Source organism: Emydura macquarii, unplaced genomic scaffold (genome assembly GCF_026122565.2).
Source record: "Emydura macquarii macquarii isolate MOO-44397 ecotype Brisbane River unplaced genomic scaffold, CSIRO-AGI_Emac_v2 contig_201, whole genome shotgun sequence".
NCBI classification, from domain to species: Eukaryota; Metazoa; Chordata; order Testudines; family Chelidae; genus Emydura; species Emydura macquarii.
The window spans coordinates 1081260-1101293 of NW_027130338.1; the positions used below are offsets into that span (position 1 = coordinate 1081260).

Genomic DNA, 20034 nt, shown 5'->3' on the forward strand with positions numbered 1-20034 from the left:
CAATATCTTTCCCTGTGAGAACTTGAGCTTTCCCAATTGCTTCACTTTATCATTTTTACTATATTTTGTTTATATATTATATATTATGTTTTGTTTATAACTGCATTAATCAAGGTGACAGAGAGCTGCAAATGGTACAGCGTTCTAGCGATGGTTAAAACCTGTTCCAGACTTTAGAGGTACAGAACTTCTTGAGAACACTATGTTATTGTTAAGACTAGAGAGTTTGAAATGAGCACTAACAGTTAGGTGTAATCCAGCTCGCACTGAAGTCAATGGCAGTCTTTCAATGGGTTTTGGATCAGGCCCTTAATGAAGAGAAACATTCCCACACCACAATAAGCTTTCTAAAGACCTATTGGGTTACTGTGGCAAAATCAATGCAAGTCATAGGAGGGGAAGTTAAACCTCAGTTTTGGTGCAATCAAGTTCATGTGGAGCTGAGCAAACAATTCACAAAAAACAAGTAATTCTGCTATTTTTTGCTCCCTTTTTTATGCATGGTTTGTCTGTGAACAGACTGTAGCTTTTATAAATTTCCTTGCTGTTGACAATTATCAATTGCTTGGTGCAAGCAAAACCAGACCATGAGCTAGGGAACTGGTCACTGCAAGTAACACACGACTGGTTCAATATTTAAGTTGTATGACTAAGTCACATGGCATTATTTCTGTTTCATGATTGTGTAATCTAACCTTCATAAACTATTTCTGCCCCAATCAAACTTTGCTTCACCATGAATTTGTGATTTCAGCTACTAGCCTGAAATGCACTTTGCACAAATCATTGGTTATGGTGAATTTTAATATAAAGTGAATAAAAATGGGTGTAAATACAGTGCATGCAAAATTCTAGAATAAAACTCACCAAGATGTTAATAATTTTTCTTGCTGATTGCCCAGGTCTCAGGACTATAGTTTTCAAGGTTCTCTTAAATTAAATAACCTTTGACCCTGCTTGCATCTAGCAAAAGCAGAAGTCTGAAGGTCAAAGGTTAATGGGCCTGGAAATTATCATATGTTTATCAGCAAAATAAACTTGGAATAATGTTGGAGCAAATGCCAATCTGTTCCCACCAGCTCAAATTTCTAAGAAAACACAATGAAATTAACACTCTGGGCAGTAACAGCCTGGAAAGCGAATATTTTCACAAGCCTGTGAGGCTCTGTGGTGGAGTTTCATGTAGACTATTTGCATGTCAGTTGCTGACATTGTGAGCCATACAGGGAGACAATGGGAGCTGTTTGTTTGCTGCTTTCTAACCCTGAGAAAGAAATTTAGGTCCCAATTCTGCTCCCATGAAGTTAATGGTAAAATTCCCTTTAACATCAATGGCAGAGGATCAGACCTGAATGTGGAGCAGGAAACAAGCAACAATACTTGATGTCGCACTAAGACAGCAAGTCACTGGAACACCAACATATTAACGTGGGTCTGAATCTGAGCCCAGGCAGCTTTAGGATTTTAATAATTACCTAAATGATGAAAAGTTGCCCAGACAGCCTTCGGCAGTTAATTGATAAGCATTCATTTCCAAGAAGATCCATCTGTTTCTAATTAAATGTGTTTGACACATCTTTCTATATGATCTAGGAGACAACATAAGAAATACTGAAAAAGTACTTATTGAATCCATATGGCCAGTCCCTGGCTATCTGCAAACTGCAGAGCCAATTAAATAGGATGAAATACTTGGGGGAGGGAAGTAAAGTTCTATGAAAAGGACTTTGGGAGTTTTAAAGATGATGCTCAGAACCCAGCATTACATCAGCGGTGTCTTATTCACTCCACAGAAAATATAACTCAGGAAAAGCGGAAGTGAGTACTCTTTTCTATCGGAGGACTGTGGGAAGAATGAACTTGGTAGAGTGCTCTTGGGATGGGCTATGAAAGAGGAAAACTCCTTACATCAGAACCTAGGAATTGCCAGACTGGATCAGAACTAACAGATCCATGTAGGGCAGTCATGGGCAGATCTCCTCCTAATGCCTAGTAGTTAGAGGTTGGCTTTAGCCCTGAAGCATGAGGTTTTAACTCTTTAAAAACTGCTTTTAGTATTAACTATTATAACTCCAGATACTCGTGTTATTCATATAAATGTCCAATCGCTGTTTGAATCTTGCTGAGGTCTTGGCCTCTTTTTACTCTCCAAATACAGCAGGTCTCCTGAGCCCAGAAAGACAATCTTTGGCATCAGAAAGCATCTGACACAGAAGATCTTGTTTGTCTGTGGGTTTTAGTCACAGCTGTGACAGGTCTGGCTCTGGTCATGTGGTTTCTTGAACTCACTTGCTAAAGTTGGAGGGATTTCTGCAAAACAAAATGTTTTCTGCCTGACTCCTAGAGGCTGTGGAATCTGAGTGCACCTCTCAACCAGTCCCATAGGGCAGGATGGGGGTATTAGGTATAAACTGCCCCATGCTTAAATATGTCTAAAAGCACCAGTAAAACAATTCAGGAATACACATAGCACCTGCAAAGAAACATCTTGAGGTAGGGGTGCATCCGTATGAACTAAGTGTACAGAGAAGAACAAAGCAGTGACAGCAAAGGGTCCTGCAGTTTCAAGAGCAGAGCAGAAAAACAAGGTTGAGGGAAAGGAGTAGTGATGAAATGTCCCTTGCAAACGTAAATAAGAAAAAAAAGGACAGTGATATTTTCCTTGGGCTGGTCAGTGAATCAGGGAGCAGAGGGATCAGAATCTGCCATATCAATCTTTATAGTGCCTGGACTCCAAGAGGACTTTATGGTTTCACACAGCTCAGCAACATGCTCATTTTCTGCTATCACCTCACCCCAAAATTAAGAGTCCAAATTCTGCTCACACACCTAGATCTTCTGCATGGCAGATTTAGCTCATTCTACAGGGTCAGTGTGACCGTTATCCTATTCAGAACATGGATAAATCCCATAATGTTCCTTAAAAAACCAAGGATGAGTTGAGAAACCTCCTGTGTGGGACTGTATGCTCAATGGCAATCAGTGTGGCACAGCAATCAGCCAGTGTGAGAACTCCACTCATATGAGAAGCTTGAAGAAAACTCATTGGCAGCCTTTGCAAAGGTTGATTGGGGCCACAACATACTTCATAAAAGACTGCTCTTTCTTGTGCATTCTTTTACAGATGATGAATATGGAGATAGTGACATTGTAGTATATATATGCTACAAAACTTGTTCAATCACCAACATGAATTTTAAATCAATTCTTACCCCGTTGCCTGAATACCTATCACATTTATACAGATCAGTATGAGTCAATGAGCCAGAAATTAAGTGAACATCTCTCTGAGATCTGATCCTTTGTTGTAACATCTAATACAGTAATATTTTACATTTATACATCACATTCCATCCAACAATCCCAAAGGCCTTCACCAATTCTCTCTCTATTGATATGTGCATTGTATCCATCCGCACAGAGCTTCACTGCAGAAATACAGCCACCTCGGGGTGAAACGGTGACAGTCAGGGCATAAATGGCACACAATGTTGCATGGCAATGTGGGAATGGGACATTACGGCCATAGACACCATGACCAGTCTCTATGAACTTTCCTAGAAAAAGTGTCCATAGAAAGCTGGATGGAGTTCAATTTATCTAACATAAAAAACTTCCAAAGGGCATTTATGGTTCATTTTCATCTGAATTCCACTGACATTTCAAACATCAAGATTTCCTGTGTTTGCTTCTTACTTTAGAAGCAACTTGAGAAGGTTTAAGGAGATGCAGGATATGCAATCTGTTGGAAAACAAAGTGTTTCTCAGACTATGGCCAATAAGAATAGTTTTTTAAAGAGAGTTGGGAACTTAGACAATTTTTTTTTGCAGATCATATCTTCTTACCCTCAACCACTAGTGCAGCTAAATGTGCACTTTTCACACAGTTCTAATTATTAAAGGTTGTGAATTTCTCGTATATTTCATCCTCAGAAATAATTTCAGCCCACAATCCAATGGAAGCACATTTATTATTTATTACATGCATCACCAGCATCTAGGCACAACATAATGTGGATAGATCAAGTAAAAAATGTGTTTTAATAGAAGCTGTTGGCTAGAACACCATACAACTGGATGTGTGTAAGAACATATAAGAACAGCCATATTGGGTCAGACCAATGGTCCATCTAGTTCAGTATCCTGTCCTTTGACAGGGGCCAATGTCAGGTGCTTCAGAGGGAATGAACAGGTAATCATAAAGTGATCCATCCCATTGGCCATTCCCAGTCTCTGGCAAACAGCAATCCCTGCTGTACTTATTCTCCCTGAATTTATACAGGTCTTTTTTGAACCCCATTATAATCTTGGCCTTCACAACATCCTCTAGCAAGACGTTCCACAGGTTGACTGTGCGTTGTGTGAAGAAATACTTCCTTTTGTTTGTTTTAAACCTGCTGCCTATTAATTTCATTTGGTGACCTTTAGTTTTTGTGTTATGAAATGGAGTAAATAACATTTCGGTATTTACTTCCTCCACACCAGTCATGATTTTCTAAACCTCTAACATACTCCCCCCTTAGTCGTCTTTTTTCCAAGTTGAAAAGTCCCAGCCTTATTAATCTCTCCTCATATGGAAGCTTTTCCATACTCCTAATCATTTTTGTTGCCCTTTTCTGTACCTTTTCCAATATCAATATATCTTTTTTGAGATGGGGTGACCAGATCTGCACAGCATTCAAGATGTGAGCGTACCATAGATTTATAAAGAGGCAATACGATATTTTCTGTCTTATTATCTATACCTTTCCTAATGATTCCCAACATTCTGTTATCTTTTTTGACTGCATTGCACATTGAATGAATGTTTTCAGAGCAGTGTCCACAATGACCCCAAGAGCTCTTTCTTGACTGGTAACCCTAATTTAGACTCCATTAGTTTATATGTATAGTTGGGATTATGTTTTCCAGTGGGCATTACTTTGCATTTATCAACATTCAGTTTAATCTACCAGTTTGTTGTCCATTCACCCAGTTTTGTGAGATCTCTTTGTAACTCTTCAGAGTCTGCTTTGGACTTAACTAGCTTGAGTAGTGCGCATCACCTGCAAATTTTGCTGCGTCACTGTTTACCTCTTTTTCCAGACCATTTATGAATATGTTGAACAGTACTGGTCTCAGTCCAGACCCTGGGGGACACCACTATTCACCTCTCTCCATTCTGAAAACCGACCATTTATTCCTACCCTTGGTTTCCTAATTTTTAACCAGTTACTGATCCTGCCAGTGCAAAAATGGATAGTGAGCAAAATCAGAGGCGGGAGTGGAGTACTCACACCAAATATTCATGTTTTCAGTCTGCAGTCATCTTTCAAATGTCTCTCTCAGGGGAGGTGACACACCATGAGGGTACGGGGCTTTGCCACAGAGACCGTACCACAGGGAGGTGGGACTGTGTCAGAGCAACCATGCCCTGGGGCGACAGGACTGTGCCATGAGGAGGTGGGACCGAGTCAGGCAGCCCGTGCCATGGGCCGAGGCGCTGTGCCATAGACCAGTGGCTCTCACCTGTCCAGGCCACTGGACCCCTTCCAGGAGTGTGACTTGTCTTGCGTACCCAGTTTCACCTCACTTAAGAACGACTAGCTTACAAAAGTGAGACACACACACGCAGGTGTCAGGGCGCACTTACTGTTTCTGCCATCGCACTCCAAGACAAGTCAGCTGGACTCACAGGTCAGCAGCGCACGGCAGCGGCTCTGCCAGCCGCTCTAGGCTGACTGACTTGCTTCGCAGCCTGAGGTGAAGCTAGGCGGGTACATGACGAGCTGCCTGAGGCAAAGCTAGGCGGGTACATGATGAGCTGAGGTGGCCCCTGGGCGACAACCACTGCCACAGCCCGAGCCACAGGGTCTGCGCCCCGGCAGCCCTGTCATGCCAGGCGGGGTGAGGCTGCGGGACGGGCGGGGGAACGGCCGCCGGGCTGGCCAGCGCGCGAGACGGGAGCGGGACCTGACACCTGAGGCCGCGAGCGGCGCCAAAGGGCGCCAAAAGGCGCCGCGCGCCCCTTACAGTTACAGGTAAGGAGCACGAGCACGACCCGAGCAGACGAGGACACGCGTGCGCAGAATCTCATCCCGGCCCAGGGGCTGGCACATGCGCACAACAGGGCTGCTCGCCCAGGGGCGGCGCATGCGCATCACTCCCCTCAACAGGCCGCGCCGCTCCTCACATACGGCCCTGGCGCCCGTAGCCGGGGTGGTGTTTTTACGGCAGTCGTAAGTGAGGGCGCGCGACGGGTCAGCTGCCTGATCTGACTCCGGCGTCTGGGACCGAAGGGAGCATCGCCCCCCCGGCTCTGTCTGTAAGGGTGGGGGTCGCCTTAGCAGTGCCTGGGGCCCCGGGTGCTGCCTGGGGGGCCGGGGCTTGAGGGGTGCTGGGATCGGGACGTGGGGGAGGGGATCCGGAGGGGGTTGACGTGGGCGGTGCGATCCGGAGGGGAGTTCTGGGGGAAGTGCGAGGCGGGGGATCCTGCAGTGGACATGCGTGTCTGGGGTTCCAGTTCTGCGTGGAGGGGGCCGGTGTCTGGGCGGGTTGCGGGGGTGGGTAACCAAGGAGGGCAGGGGGTGAGTTTTGGCTCAGTTTCAAACTGTGGGAGTTTGAACAAGGGAGTTGTCAACTATCTCACTGAAACTCACTATAAACGGTTGCATTGCTGGGGTATTGGGCAAACGCGGCCTGGAAACTCATCCTTACAAGTAGACTTCTGAGTTTTAGGGTGACTCGTGGTGGTGGTGGTGGTCATGTAACGAGTTGGACCCCTTGTTTCTTCTCACAGAACAGCCGGTTCCAGCTGTGCGATGAGGCCGCAGCAGGCATCTGTTTCTGGTAAAGTCTTTGTCCAGCGAGACTACAGTAGTGGCACCAGGTGCCAGTTCCAGACCAAGTTCCCCCCGGAGCTGGAGAACAGGGTAAAAGCTTTGCTTCAATTTACCTAGGGTTGTGTGAAGGATAGGGGCCAAGATAGTCCTGAGCTAGCTGCATACGGTGACTGGAAAGCGTACTTGCTATGCACTCTTTCTGCTTCCTGTGCCCAAAGGGGGAAGTGATAGGAAATACTCAGAATGAGTCCCTTATTGTTTACAGCCAACATGTGTGGTGTTTTCAGACAACTGAGGTGACAACTTCCTTGTCTCTAATAACTTACTATTTAAATTATACCCACCATACGTCATGGAGTGGACCTTGTAATGATTCCTTCTAGGAAGTGATTTGGCTCTTTTAAATAGTCTCTTTCTGTGGCACTTTTCATCCTACAGTGCTTAACAAAATGCATGTCATATAGTTTGTATGTCAGTTTGAGTAGTTAGCTGTGGTGTAGTAGTCAGAGTAGATGATAGGGAATCAGAGCTGGGGTTTTTCCCCGAACTCAATGACTGGCTTAACTGTGTAATCTTTGGAAAGTTACTTTACCCTCTTTGCCTCAATTCCTAAATCGATTAAAACTGTACCTACCTGTCTCAGAGTGGTTGAGGCTTAAAGGGACGCTACCAGCTTGAAATCCTAGCTAATTTTAAAATAGTTAAAAGTAGTCTCTGAGATAACACCGTCTGAGATCTGCTTTTTTTTTTTTTTTTTTTGCGGAGGTGGTTTTACAACATTTTCGGAAGTGAACTAATTGGTTAAGTATAGGGAAATATCTTTTGCTCTGATCTATTTATGTTCTGGTGACCTTGCTTGATAAAAATAATCAGAACAGATATTTTTAAAAATCCAGGCAAAATGGGTTTAAATTGGCTCTCTCTTGAATTGTTTTGCTAAACATTTTGGTCTGCTTGAATGAGACACTCTAGAAGAGTAATGGTGTATTAAATTAGAAGCCATATATTAAAAATAAATTTTAATAGTCATTCTTAAACTGCCTTTGTTCAGCGGATGGTGCTGCTTTGTCTCTCTGTGGGAGATGACACTTTGCCAAGATTTCATCAGCCAAGGCCTATGCCGGGGAGAAACTTGACACGATGGGAAATTAGATTATCAAAGTGGTTGTAAACTGAATTCTGTCTTTTATTTTTGGTTAATAGGATTGTGGTTTAAATAGTACCAAATTAACCACAGATAAAAATGGAGCCAGCCTTCCCACCCACATTAATAATCTGACATCTCAAATTTATTGTTGAGGAGCTGTATTTGTTATGGCCTAACCAATGGAGTCAGGCTGTCACAGTGTCAGGTTTCTGATTAATATTTTTAACATGTTTGAACAAAGATAGTGGTGGATTCCTCTTCTCCTTCCCTGTATACAGAATGGGGTTAATGGTACTTACCAACTCAGTGAGGTGCTCTGAGATCTATGGAGTCAAAGCTGTAGGCAAGAGCCAGTGGTTATGGTTTGTGATTTGACTCTTACATTACATAGTAAAGTATCTTTGCTTTAATGCACAGCTCATTAATGTTCTCGCTCTTAGTATAAACTGAAATGGATCCCTCATTGTTTTCTGTTGGATACAATTACTTTATAACAATTAATTTTTATAATCTCTATCTTTGATTTTGTGGGAGAGGTGTTTGTTCAGATACAAACATCTGTAGCATGAGTGCTTAGTCTCTGCACTGGACATCAGTATATTTCTCATGCACGTAATATGAACGCACACAATGTTATCTTGAGTGCTATCAGAGTCTATTATTAGAAAATTGTCAGAAAGATATTGGTATAGTAGGGAATATTTTCTTGACAGCCTAGTGGCTTGGCTGATGGAGTTGACTCCCTGGTTTTACCCAGGGATTGGGATATAATTGCAGAGGTGAGGTGATACTTTGTCACTGAGTAAAAGGGTGTGGACAGGGTTATATGGGAGCAATCTGTAGCAGTGTCTTTCAGGAAGGCTTCCTTTCCAGTGTCATGATTTGTGTTGAGAATCTAGCTGGTCACTAACAGAAGAGGTTGAATAGGAGCAGGAGTGAGAATGGCACCTTGCAAGCTGGATAACAGTCTTGTCCAGAGCAGCAGCCTTTAGGAGGTAAATCGATAGTCTTTGAAGACAGGTGATGAGTGTGAGATCTTTGATTCTGGGGAAGGTGGTTTTTATAAACAAAGTACTAGTATAAAATCTAATATGTTTTAAATATTAGTAAACATTTTGTAAATTATTTTTATAGAAGTGGTTTGTGTCTGTATTTGTCTACTTTCAACTCAGACAATCATACTATGAAAGGGATGGAGGCTTTATCTGGATATCACTCTGCCACCTTGTTGGGTGTCATTTCCTGTTTACAGACTTTAAAATACAGAATGTTCAATAAACTTATAGTTGACACCAAACATTCTTAAACACATGCATAGTTAGAATCAGATGTGAGCCGAGGAGTCATCTTGGTGTGGGAGGAGTCCTTTCATTATGGAGTCTCATTAAAGCAACTAAAATTTCCTAAATCTCAATCTCTTATTCTAGACAATCTTTTACTCTAGATACTGTAAAGTCTTTATTATAAATGCTGACTTTGCACATATTGGGAATGGCTGATACACTGAATAAAAAGCAGTGTATTAAAGCTCATGCGTTTATGTCAATACATGCTAAGAACTAAATCCCACAACCCTTGTGCGTCCAACTCTCCCATGGACTATGTTGGGAGATGTGGGTGTGCAGATATGCAATCTCATACCCTAAAGCCTTTATATAAATGGCTTGGTTTATTTGACATAAAGGCAAGATGAAATTAAATTGTTGGTCTAAATTTTCCAGAAACAATTGGTAGCTTTCCTACTGTTCAGTTTGCATATCTCATTCACTTGAAACTCATTTTGGATGTGCAAGGAAAGCAGGATTGTTCCCTTTGTATCCTGAGAACCGCTGGTTTCTCCGCATAGGTAATTCTTCTGAAAAACCATCTTAAATTTAGAAAACCTGAGCTTTGTGGCTTTGCTTCTGTAAAGGTTTTGATGGGCCATTAAACGGGCTATTGTCCTGCCGCCTCTCCGTCTGAGGTGTATCCCAGCCAGCACAATTTGAAATACAGGTACATCAAATATGTCCATAATTTCCATTACAGATAGAACACATGAACATAAGTATTGTCATCTGACTTAGCACATTATAACCTCTCTGACAGTACCTGACATGGCATATCTCACACGAATTATGATTTTGACACACTGATGTTAACCAATATCACAAATGCCCACCGCCACCCCCCCCCCCAAAATCTAACAAGTGTCACACCATGCCTTCAGTGAAGAATTTATTTTTGAAATCTAGAGGATCTTCCCCTCCAGATCAAGTTTTCAACTGGTTGTACTTTGAACCTAACAACTTACACACAAAGCAGCTTAAATAAAAGCTGAAAATGAGTAATGTGGAAATAAACATTTGATCTAATCATTTAAAATCACTTATCTGGTATTTAACCAAGTGCTACAAATTATGGAAGTTATTCTGTACCTAAACAAAATGTTGGCTCTCCATGTTGTGTTTGAAACGAATTGTCTGTCGGTATGTGATGCTGCTGGTTAAGGACCTGTTCTAGCACAAAAGCTAGATCTCTATGTGGAGGATCAGCGAGTTCTGAATGAGAAATTTGCTGGTCAGTCTTGTTAAATTCAATCTCTCTCTTGTAGATCGATAGGCAGCAGTTTGAAGAGACGGTTCAAACTCTAAATAACCTTTATGCAGAAGCTGAGAAGCTTGGGGGCCAATCTTATCTTGAAGGGTGTCTGGCCTGTCTGACTGCCTACACTATCTTTTTGTGCATGGAGACACATTATGAAAAGGTGAGCCTGTTACATTTCATGCAGTAAAGCAAATTAAACTCACAATGTTGTATATGAAAGTTACGGTCTGTCAACAGGAGAAAGGCTTTGGATTTTTAATTTATTTATAAGGTTTTCTCTTACAACAGCATAGTTCATCACTGTAGTACAAATACAGAATAAACTTTACCTGCTAGCTTAGCTTCCTGAAAATCCTGGTGTGTGACTGAGTCTGTTCTCCTCTCACTTATATCTGAGAGTTGTAACATAAAGGCAGAGAATAAACATCCACTTGAGTCACTGGTTGGAGAGGAGCAAAGAAATAAAATGTCAATGTTCCAGGTGTGGGAAGAGGTCATCCTGCTACTAGGATAAACTATAACCTAAAACTGCACATTATGTTTGTATGGAGAGAGAATGAATTGGATAGGTTGAAAATGTATCTTTGGCTGATCAGTCACTCAGTGTACCCAGCTGGGTGAACTGTTCCTAACCCAGTCATGTTTAACTGTAAAATGCTTTAGACAAATACTAAACTGGCGAGTTTTACACTGAATGTTCAGTAATTTAACCCCATAAGAAATTAATAATGAGGAGAGAGTTGTTTCACACCTTTGTAGTTGAAGGGAGGCTCCTGATTCCCTCCTAAACACACCAGACACTAGCTTTTGTCTGCCGCCCCAAGTCCTCTGGAGTTTATGCTGCTGTTAGCCTACTTTTCAGCATATTCCATTGCATCTTACCTTTTTACTACTTGTTTTCCGTGGCATTTAGATTTAGGTGAAATATTAAGGTAGATGACGGTGTGATATAACTACTCCAAATCTACTTCTCTAACATACACTTATACAACACCCTCTATTTTGGATTCTCCAAGTAAACATTCATTAAGGGCCCAATCCAACACCCATTAAAAGCTAGTGTAGAGATCTTAAGTGACCTGTTTTTGTGCCATGTGGAACTGCTGATTTCCACTCCTTTGTTGAATGACTAGATCATTCTAAAATTTCAAATGTTGGTCTGATGGCTTCTCTCTAAAAATGAAGATCTTCATTCTTCTTTAAACACCCTGACACACTGGCTTGAGGAACTAGAAGCCATTCATACTTACAGAGCTGCGTGCATCCATGCTCACATATGTGGTCTGGGTTTGGTATTAGCAGTTCCTCTTTATTTTATGCACTCTGAGTTCACAAAGCCAGTGAGTAGATAGCCGAATCAGTATCTAAGTACATTCAGCATCCCTTCTTTAAATGAAAGGAGTGTTTAAAGAAGCCTAATACTTTAATATTGCTGACTTGAAATAAAAACATGTTCCAGATCATTATGTTTAAGATTACTGCTGTATATTTATATATGAATAGAAGAAGCCTTTTGTCATCCCTTCTGAGCTGGGTGATAAATTGTGCTTGTTTGCAAAATGTCATTTTTATCTAGATATCTTTTGGCCTATTTTATGTGAGAAGAGTGACTTTTTAAACTTTAGGCTGACCCCAGCTGACATTCCTTTTTACCACAGAGAGCTAGATTAGGATAGGGATGGCAAGGCTGATAACTTTTCTTTTCCAATCTCATTGGAAAAAACAGCATTCCTGGTCACGCTAATGAGAACAGAGCAAAGAGATGGTTAATTCTTGTGACTAACTCTCTCTATCTTTGTGTCTGTGGCACTTACTACTATACTTAGTAATTTTTTTGAATATCTAGTTGGTTTTACAAATAACTTTTCTGATCCTCTCAAAATAAAAGATTGATTTCCATAATGTGATCAACTTGCCATTTTTTTAAATCAGTATGGATTTCTCAGTACATAATCTTGCAACTAAAACCACATCAGAAAGCTCATCCATCAAACCTTACATTTGATTAATCTGAACTGCAGTGTGTCCTTCATAGCAATCCTTAGCAGAGTATGGCTGGATGCATTGCAGGAATTCTTTATTTGAAATCAGTCATGCAGTTGTTTTGTGCTCTATAGCACAAGTACTAATGGATTGTGGAGAGAGATACGACATCTCTAATTTCCACTTCTTGCAGCTTGGCTGAGCAGGAAATGGGAGAGTTGGAGAGATCTGAGCTGGATATCTTTCTGGCTTGCTTGCTTCCATTCATTGTTTGAAGAGGGCTGACAGATACCCATTCAGAGATAAGAAACAAAAATCTGACTAGTAAAAGCTTCCTGAACTGAAACATTGGGAGGTTCCGTTAAGTCTGAAGGAGCAGTGTGTGTGAGAGACCAAAAGTGAAACTTCACACTGCTAATAAAATACAGAAGTCACTCAACTAAGACTATTTCAGAATGTATTGGTTTTCTGCTGTGACTGTGTGGAGTCTGTTCTCTTACAAGAAGATACTCTTTGCCTTATACATATATATAATCTGAATTTCCATTTCAAGAATGAGGAGGGATTCTGGAAAGTCCAGTAGTGACTCCAAAAAGTATTTAGGGGTCATAATGGACAGCCAACCAAACATGAGCTCCTAGTGCAAAGCTCTGACAAAAAGGGCTAATATGATCATTGGATGTAAGAGGGGCGTAGTGAGTAGGAGCACAGAGGTGATTTTTTTTTTTTTTTTTTGTATGTCTGCATGTGGCACTGGTGAGACTGATGCTAGAATACTGCATACAGTTCTGATGTCAACACTTTTTAAAAGGAAGTTGAAAAATCAGAAAGGGTATAGAAAAGAGCTGCAAAAATTGAGGGCTGGAGAAAACTCTTTATGGTAAGAAACAATGAGAGGTGGCTTGATTAGTGTATTAAGTATTTTCCTCGGAAGAAAATACTAGGTACTAAAGGCCTCTTTAATCTGGTGGAGAAATGCAGAAGAAGAACCAATAGCTGGAAACTGAAGTCAGACACATTACATTTAGAAATAAGGCTCTGCAGTGGAGATAAGCCACAAGAACAACCTACTAAGGGAAGTGGTGGATTCTCCATCTCTTGGCGTCTTCAAATAAAGATACCTTTCGGGAAGTTAAGCTTTAGCCAAATACAAGTTGTTGGCTTAATACAGGGGTAACTGGGTAAAATGGAATGGCCTGTGATATACAGGAGGTCCGCCAAGATGATTTAGTTGTGCCGTCTGTCCTTGAACTCCATCAGTCCGTGGAAGAAGCATGTAGGGGGAAAACAGCAACTTTTGGAGTAGCCAACGTTTGCACTTTGTATTTAGCAGTCTTGCTGTTAATGAAAAACTGACATGGATGGAAAGGGGCCTCTTCTCTCATTTGTAGAATCACACCATAATGTATAGTAAGCAAATTGCTTGTGGGGTAACTTGCACTGCATATTTTCATAGCACTGTACAAGCCTCTTTTCCAGTCTATAGCCTATATGTGTCCTTAACCACTTGTAGCACAGACACACTATTATACATGTGTACCTGTCAGAGAACCTTGTTACAATGCAGCTGTCCCCAATCTAATTGCAATATGGTTTCAGTGCAGGTATGGACAAAACGCTACCATGTATCTTCCTCCACACCCCCTCCTCACCAAAAACAAAAAAGTAAGAAAAAGACTAGCTATGTAGCATGGCTACAGTCCCATCTGTGTTAAACTGGAGCTATGTTGCTAGGTCTCCTCTGACCTGGTGGTATTTGTAGTGTAGACTGGGCTTTGAAAGGAAGGCTGATGTGAAAACTCAAACAGAAAAACTGTAAAGTGTGTGTGTTCTGTCACCAGGTTCTTAAGAAAATTGCCAAATACATTCAGGAACAGAATGAGAAGATCTACGCACCCCAGGGCCTCCTCTTGACGGACCCCATCGAGAGGGGACTAAGAGTTGTATCTTTTTATGGCTTCTTAATCCTCTTCTGAATTCTGTTCTCAAAGCGGTAATAGTACATTTTAGCTCACAGAGGCAGCATGGCATGCTGCAGGCACCCACGATTGTGATTTTATAAAACAACACTCCTTGGTATTTGTAACATCTCATCTGTAACACAGACAGCCTTTCCTCTCAGTCTTTATTAGGATAAAATGACTATCTGTTTAGAAAGTCTCTTTTTAATAAACTATGATGAAAATAAAACATTTGATAAACCTATTACTTGGCACTCTCTTAGAAAGGTGCTATTCAGAATTAAAGTATCTTCCTGCAACTTCAGCTACCTCTGGAAGATGCAACTTACCCATTTAGAAAGGCTAGCTGACTCCCTAATAGAAATAAAACATGGAATGTAAATGCTCTGTAGAACGACTTTAATATTGGTCTTGGCTTAGACACAATGCATTGTTGCCCCACCCGATGTCTATGGTAAAATCTCTATCACAACCTGCCTAGTGATAAGGTCTGTCCCCCTGGGTTTTGCTCTTGGCTACAACTTCTCTTCCAGGCTTTGGACCTCACTGCAAATGGCTTAGCATTCTAGTTACCATTTTCCTTGGTGATTGTGAGGGCATCTTGTATCACTAAAAGGGGAAGTATGAGTAATGCATTTCATCTGTCAAGAATTCTGACCTCGAAGCCCCTTTGAAATGCATAGGCTCATAGTGTGTGGTGAGTTGTCATCCTAATTAATTGCAGTTCCTTAGGTTTATCTGAATAGTTGCCCAAATAGCTTACAGCTGTCAGTTGTGTAATTTCATTACCCTTGTTGTGCTGAGCATGTTTTTGAGAACTGTAAGTACAGAAAAATCACTTGAGATTGGTAAACAGACATGTAAATAGTGATTTTAATTTGGTAAATTTGATTAGTAATTGAACAGTGTAAGAGTGTAAAGCAAAAATTTGCCTAATGATCAAGCTGTTAGTTTATAAGAATGTTAACAGCTTCACTGCAATATTACAAAGTCTTTCTGCCTCCGAACAGACATTTTGGTCTAAAGGCAAGTTGTAACACAGGTTGCAATGCCAAAAGCCACAAAGAATGTTTTGCTTATTATCGTTCAGAAATTTAGCAAAATTCCCTCTCTTGTAATGGCAGATGTGAGACTGAAAGATCAAATGCTCCACTGCCTTGCTTTGTTTCACTTGCCTGTTTTATCTTCATGATTTTTCTATAGCATGTTTTCTTAACAGCCATGCTGTGCAGATTGAAATTACCATTTATGAAGACAGAGGTATGAACAGTGGAAGATAAAACTAAGGAGTCTAAGGTAAATATTAACTTTGCTTTAGATGTCAGATCAATAACCTGCTTCTGTACATTCAGAAGATGCAGGTCCTCTCCCCTGCTGAGATGGAATGTTTGTCCAACCACTGCATGTAATCATGAGGCTTTTTAAATAAATCTTATGTGTGGATTCGATTTTTAAATCCCAGCGGAAGATGTAAAAACATCAATACTTGGCAGTGTGCTGCTGAATGATAATGTACTTCAGATGACACCAGATTTAACGTTGATTAAATCCAGATTTTTATTACATAAACATGCATAAACTTAAATCTAATTTATACTGTAGTGCATCAAAAATCATTATCTCAGGTTTGGTAGATCAATAGATTCTGATTATGCTGAACAGTGCAGAAGTTTAAAAATCATGTTTAAAATATAATGATTGAATTTAATCACTGTTTAAATGGCTATTCTGGATTTCAGAGTGACTCTTACTTATGGCATAAGGTGACATGGGACACCCATTCAGCTGCACATGCTAACACTGCAATTACAGTAGTGTGCGAACACCATCAGCTAAGTTAAATACGAGGATGAAGCCACGTCAGTATGTGGGTGGGAGACATCGCAGAAAATCCTGGTGCTGCAAGGTGTAGTGTTGGCAATTTAGTGGGTACTGTGGTGCTGCCTGCTCCCCTGAGTCAGTAGTGCATCAATGCTGCAGTGGGAAGTTAGGGACTCTGCTGCTGGAACTGCCATCTTTCTGCTTAAAGTTTCCCCCGTCATGTGTCCTGGGAGTCAAGATATTCAGCCCAATATCCTGACTCAGATTCCAATATGAGGAGTGATATCTTACCTCCATCAGTGTTAAACTTTTTGGTTCCAACTGGAGGGGTATTCACTTCATATGCACTGCTAACGTGGCTGCATTTCAATGCTGATTGAAGTGACCTCCCTTTTATCTCTCCATTACTACAACCAGTGTTGTGACACTTCATGTTCATCAAGTGCTTTGAGATCCACACAGCAGAAGCCAGATTCTACATAGCATGTCAAGCTGAATTCCTTCCAACACTCTGCCCCTTCTTTGCTTTGCCGAGTGCCTCTTGGTAATTACCTGCTCATGATTAACCTGTGCCTACAGATCTTCTAAAGGGGATTTCAGTCTAACTACGTTGCTCAGGGGTATGGAAATCTACATCCCTCTGTGATGCAGTTATAAGGACCAAATTCTTGGTGTAAACAGTGCTTCTTCTGTCAACATAGCTACTGCCTTTCAGGGAGGTGGAATACCTACACTGTTGGGAGAAGCTCTCCCGTCGGTGTAGGTAGTGTCTTCACTAAGTGCTACCAACTGCATCAGTGCAGCTGTATGTGTAGACAAGCCCTGAGGCTAACCAAGCCCTGATGGGAAACTTTTCTAGAGCAGAAGGTCAAAGATCCTTTTTGCTGCACAATTAGCTGTGGGATATCAGAGTAGTTTGTAACAATGTATTACTTATAGATGATGCTTCTAATTTAGAATGTCCAAACTGCTTGCTCTAGTTATTAGCACTCCGGAGCCTGATATAGCGTGTGGTTTTCTGCCATTGAAAATAAGTTTGTTTTATCAATTCCAGCTGCATTTACTTGGCACAATCCATTTGTCATGACTCATTTCACAGCTATTATTGCTAAACAGAATGTTTTTCCTAGGTGGTGTGGGTTTTGAGCAATTACACACAAGAGCCTACTCTATCAAAGTTCAAACAACTGTGAAATTTTAAAATGGGGAAAGATTTACATTAGGAACTTCTGGATAGTTTCATGAATTGCAAATATTTTTGTTCAGCACAACTTTGTTTTTGAAGCTGCATATGTATCAGGTGCAGGCCCATTATGGAATGAGGGCCTTATTAGGTATCTGTCTTGGCAAATTCAATACACCATCACCCCCAACCTAAAGCCTGCGAAGTGTCCTTGACAATCTGTTTATGATTGCTGAATAGCGCATGTGGGCTACATATATATAGTCTATCTGTAATCTATAATAGTAGGGAATATGCAGGATAGGAAGCCCTATGTGGAAGCTTTGTTTTCCTTTTGAGAGTTTGTGGTCATTTGGACGATAAATGGAGCCCAAAACCAAGGGGTAAAGACTCAGTTGGTGTGGCTGACAATTCCCAAGGCTGCTGAGGAAGCCAGCTTATTATAGGTGGAATGACATGGTAATGGTAGTGAAGTCTTGTGGCCACAGAGGTAGCTGTTGCACCATGTGATGGTTCCAAATCGTTTTAATCTTGTTCCTTAAACAGAGTAAACTCTCATGGCTGCCTTAAAGCCCAGTCATCATTGAGTGGCTGGTTGCTTGTAGATGCCACAGCAGATGTGGGTCCTGAGCAGGGCCGTATTATCCATTAAGCACAACAGGCACAGTGCCTAGGGCCTACGAAACTTTCAGGGCCTACGAAAAATGTTTTTATATATAACTTTTTATTTTTGTTTAAAAAAACTATTAATAGCTTAAAATCAAAGTAGTTATTTCGGTCAGGGGGCCTACGAAGGTCTTAAAACGGCCCTGGTCCTGAGAGAAGAATGGTTTATGGATTAAGCTGAGGAGGGTGCTCCATGCATAAGGCTCACTGTAGAAGAAGCAGTGAAGTGGGCATGAAGCAGAGGATGTCATTGGCAAGAGGATGCAGAGGAGACTTCAAGAAGTTTTACTCCGTGTTTTACAGAAGGGGACCTAGTGGTGAAGGGACTTGCCATGTTAGTGGCACAGCTGGGAATAGAACCAAGAGTGCTGGCTCCCAGGCACTTATTGTGAACCTTTGTTCTTCCTACCTCCTCCCTGGTGCCGTGCTTATGGGAGAACAGAACACAGTTATGTAGAGATGCTATTAGAGATGTAGAGATCTCTGCAGTGTTTCTAATGTTATTAAACTTGCTCTGTCTTGCTTTCTAGCACCCAGCTTAGTGGTGGACTTGCTGGACCAGAAGGTTCACCTACCTCCTGTCTAGAGCATCATTCCTGTCTGTTGCCAGATCCATGGTGCCATCCACTAAAGGACTAACTTCCTAGAATTCTCCTCCACATGGGGTGACTCTCTCATTGGTCAGCATCCATTTTGTGTCTTTATGGCAAGCTTTAAGTGATGGGATCATCTTAATTTCCAAGGAAAAGGCATTCAAACTGTTTGCACTGCAAATTACCTGGCAGATTAGTGCACCTGAAAGCAGTACTCTTCCTCCCCAGCCACTTGGGCCTTCCTATACATCAGACAGACTTCAGAAAGCACCAAGTCTGACTTTGGGAGTGTGTGTGTGTTTAAAAAATAAATTCAAAAAACAAAATCAAGATATGTCAATTGCACGAAGTGCCTCTGCCCGACAGCAAATTACTCAAGGCATACAGCATTTTAAGTTTCAAGATCAGATGCTGACTGGGAATTAGAATGCAAATGCTTTTTGTTTTAATGTTCTAGTTATTCCTAAGAATCATTAGCTAACATTATTGCTGGGTGTTTTGCTGCTGCTGCTGAGAATCTACTGTTACTGCATTGTCCTAAACTCATAGGAGGAGATAGTCTATTGCTTGTTTCATTAAACTATGTAAGCACAATAAAATGAATGCTGAACCAATAAATGTAACCATCCCTACTCTGCCCCTCAATGTTTAATATGTGAAGTGTAATAAAGTTCCTTTAGGGTTTATTATAAATACAATTTATAGGAAAATGTGATTTGACAAAGTACTAGATAGTGTGTAAGAGGGTTTCTTAACTAACCACGGGCACACTGCTGAAGAAGAGAGCTGTGCAGGATGTCATATTTCCCATGCATAAACATTCCTCAGCACCATCTGCTAAAATACTTTAGACATCTGAGTAAAACTGCCTACAAGTCAAGTTGGTGTAATATTTTCAGGTGTCTCCTTCTCCCTTATTAAAGTCAGCTCTCTCTCTCGCCTTGGCTTACCTTAGCAGAGTCCCTCTGTTTGGAGAGCTGTTGTCTTTTCCCGTGGAAGCAATTAAGGGATTTACAGAACAAGACAGCTGTCCAGCCCCGACGAGCATTCCGCTGTCAGTCATGCTGGAGGTGCTAATCCTGGAGCTGAGTTTTCAGATCTAATTTTTCTTACACTGATTTTTTTCCTGGAGGCGTGTTTAACATTTTAACTGTACACACGATGTTTTTCTAAGCTGTAACGCTGCGTTTGCCTCGTCAGACCTGTTGCAATAACTTTGCAGAAATATGAATGGATTAGTAAATTTTTCTTAAACAAACTGGCTGGTGTCATG

At 41.3% G+C, this 20034-nt stretch overlaps 1 protein-coding gene across 3 annotated transcripts; it reads left to right on the forward strand.

Moving 5' to 3' along the window:
* The first annotated feature begins 1715 nt into the window (after window positions 1-1715).
* On the forward strand, window positions 1716-20019 carry GOLGA7 (golgin A7). 3 transcript variants are annotated; one of them, XM_067545303.1, is made up of 6 exons: window positions 1716-1818; window positions 6779-6911; window positions 10562-10714; window positions 14379-14480; window positions 15731-15794; window positions 18699-20019. In XM_067545303.1, exons 2-5 carry the CDS (start codon window positions 6801-6803, stop codon window positions 15776-15778), a joined length of 414 nt encoding a protein of 137 aa, XP_067401404.1. In that variant the 5' UTR covers window positions 1716-1818; window positions 6779-6800; the 3' UTR covers window positions 15779-15794; window positions 18699-20019. The 3 variants fall into 3 exon arrangements, with proteins under 3 accessions (XP_067401404.1, XP_067401399.1, XP_067401395.1); XM_067545298.1 differs by lacking the exon at window positions 1716-1818 and adding an exon at window positions 6164-6218; XM_067545294.1 differs by lacking the exon at window positions 1716-1818 and adding an exon at window positions 6194-6304.
* Window positions 20020-20034: the final 15 nt, after the last annotated feature.